The sequence below is a fragment of the Brachionichthys hirsutus genome, chromosome 12, assembly GCF_040956055.1.
Source record: "Brachionichthys hirsutus isolate HB-005 chromosome 12, CSIRO-AGI_Bhir_v1, whole genome shotgun sequence".
Classification (NCBI taxonomy): Eukaryota; Metazoa; Chordata; class Actinopteri; order Lophiiformes; family Brachionichthyidae; genus Brachionichthys; species Brachionichthys hirsutus.
The window spans coordinates 2,948,301-2,950,008 of NC_090908.1; the positions used below are offsets into that span (position 1 = coordinate 2,948,301).

The 1,708-nt window shown below is 45.1% G+C and overlaps 1 protein-coding gene across 1 annotated transcript in view; it reads left to right on the plus strand.

Moving 5' to 3' along the window:
* Positions 1–1,708, plus strand: part of fhl2a (four and a half LIM domains 2a) — a 4,851-nt gene extending 3,143 nt beyond the window's left edge. Inside the window, exon 4 of the mRNA XM_068746478.1 lies at positions 1,647–1,708. Within this exon, the coding sequence (XP_068602579.1) occupies positions 1,647–1,708 (62 nt within the window). The remainder of the gene's footprint in view (positions 1–1,646) is intronic.

Consider the following 1,708-nt stretch of genomic DNA (forward strand, 5'->3'; position numbering starts at 1 on the left):
CAGAGCTCTAAATGTCCGAAGCTGATGAACAGGGGAAGCTTATGAATCTGGTGATGAGGAAGTGGAAGGCGCCCGGGTACGGATTAAAAAAAGACGGAAGCAAAACGTGAGCAGGTGAGGAGAACAGCTGATATTTGGGCTGATCGCCCCGGACATCAAGATGACAGGAGACTCAGGAATAACTATCATGTGTGCGAAAGAATAGTCTTGCTGACTGGACTTTTAGTGAACAGATGGAGTGGGGAAGCGCTGGTATGGTTTGGACCATTAGGTCTGAATAAATGGAAATCACAATGTGAAAATGACGTTCAGTAATCCCAGTGGATTATTTGAAAGGGGCCAAAGCGACCAGGAACACTTCCAAGAAATGGAAGCGAGACATCACTCAGCTGTCCGTGTGTGTCTGTGTGTGTGTTTGTGTGTGTCTGTGTGTGTGCATGGTTGCTTTGCAGGTGTCTGAGATCGTTCTGCTTCTGAGTGTGCATGCGCATTAACATAATGGTGAAAGATGCTTTTGGAACGGTGGCCTCTGGATACTGATGCTAAACCGAACAGAATGCAGGGACCAGAGAAACACCTGCGCTTTCATAGTGGAGAAAGAGAGGAAAGTGAGAGAAGACGGGGGTTTGGTGCGTTGAGATGAGCTCAGCCTACATGACAAATGTGGTGCTTGCATGTCTGTAAATAAAATAAAATAAGGCACGGAAGTTGAGCTAAAGGAGAGGAAGTCTGAGCATTTAATTTTCTATTAGCTTCTACCAAGGCACACAAAATGAAGCAGAATCAAAATAAAATTAAGACATTTCAACTGCATTTGATGTTTCATTTGTATCTTCTAATTTGTATCCATGTTCCATCACTGCAGTTCCCATACCATCCTTCTTATAGGACTGGAAACAGGATGACAGAGAGAAATTTGGGCAGGAAATACCTGCTGCTCCACGGCCTCTGGCTACAGACAACAGTAACCCTGTATCCAGGCCCCGGTTCTGAGCCAACTCAAATAGTGGGTGTCCCTGAAGGGCCCGTTTAGCTGAGGCTGGCTGGCCCTACACTTTTTATGAATGGACAGATTACTCTCTGAAGCTTCCACCGAGATCCAAATGGTTCTAAATGCTCTCTGTAGCTAACGTGATTTCTCTGGAGGGTTTGGAGGGAAAGAGAATCAGATACTGATGCAAGTGGCAGAATGGTTGGTGATTTTAATTCACGGTCCTGCACCCATGGATTATGAAACATGCAGGAGTATAAGAATTTAAATAGAGAGTACTTTATGTGTTTTGCAGTTGTCATATTACGGGCATCAGTTGCCTTCTGCTTGTTGGACTCACAAAGTCCAACAAGCGCGGCAGTAAATTAATCTCATTCAGGTTGAACAGAATAGGATGAATTATATATTTACAGTTTTCAAAAACTACAGTTTTACAGGTTTACAGAAAATCAACAGAGACTGTCTTCAAATTGGGGGGACAGCGAAGGATCGGGGAGTTCCTCATGCTCTGAGAGTTTGCAACTGCAGACGATGCTTTAATGATTCAAACAGAAACCAGCTTTAAACACAGCAACACACACGCATTGAAAGAGGCAGATCATTTTCCATCACGAGCCCGGAGCCCAACATTTTGACAAGCTCTCCTGTCGTGTAGGACCCACGGAGAACACGCCCTACACCCCAAGCAGGCACACCTCCTGCCATCAGGCCGGGTGA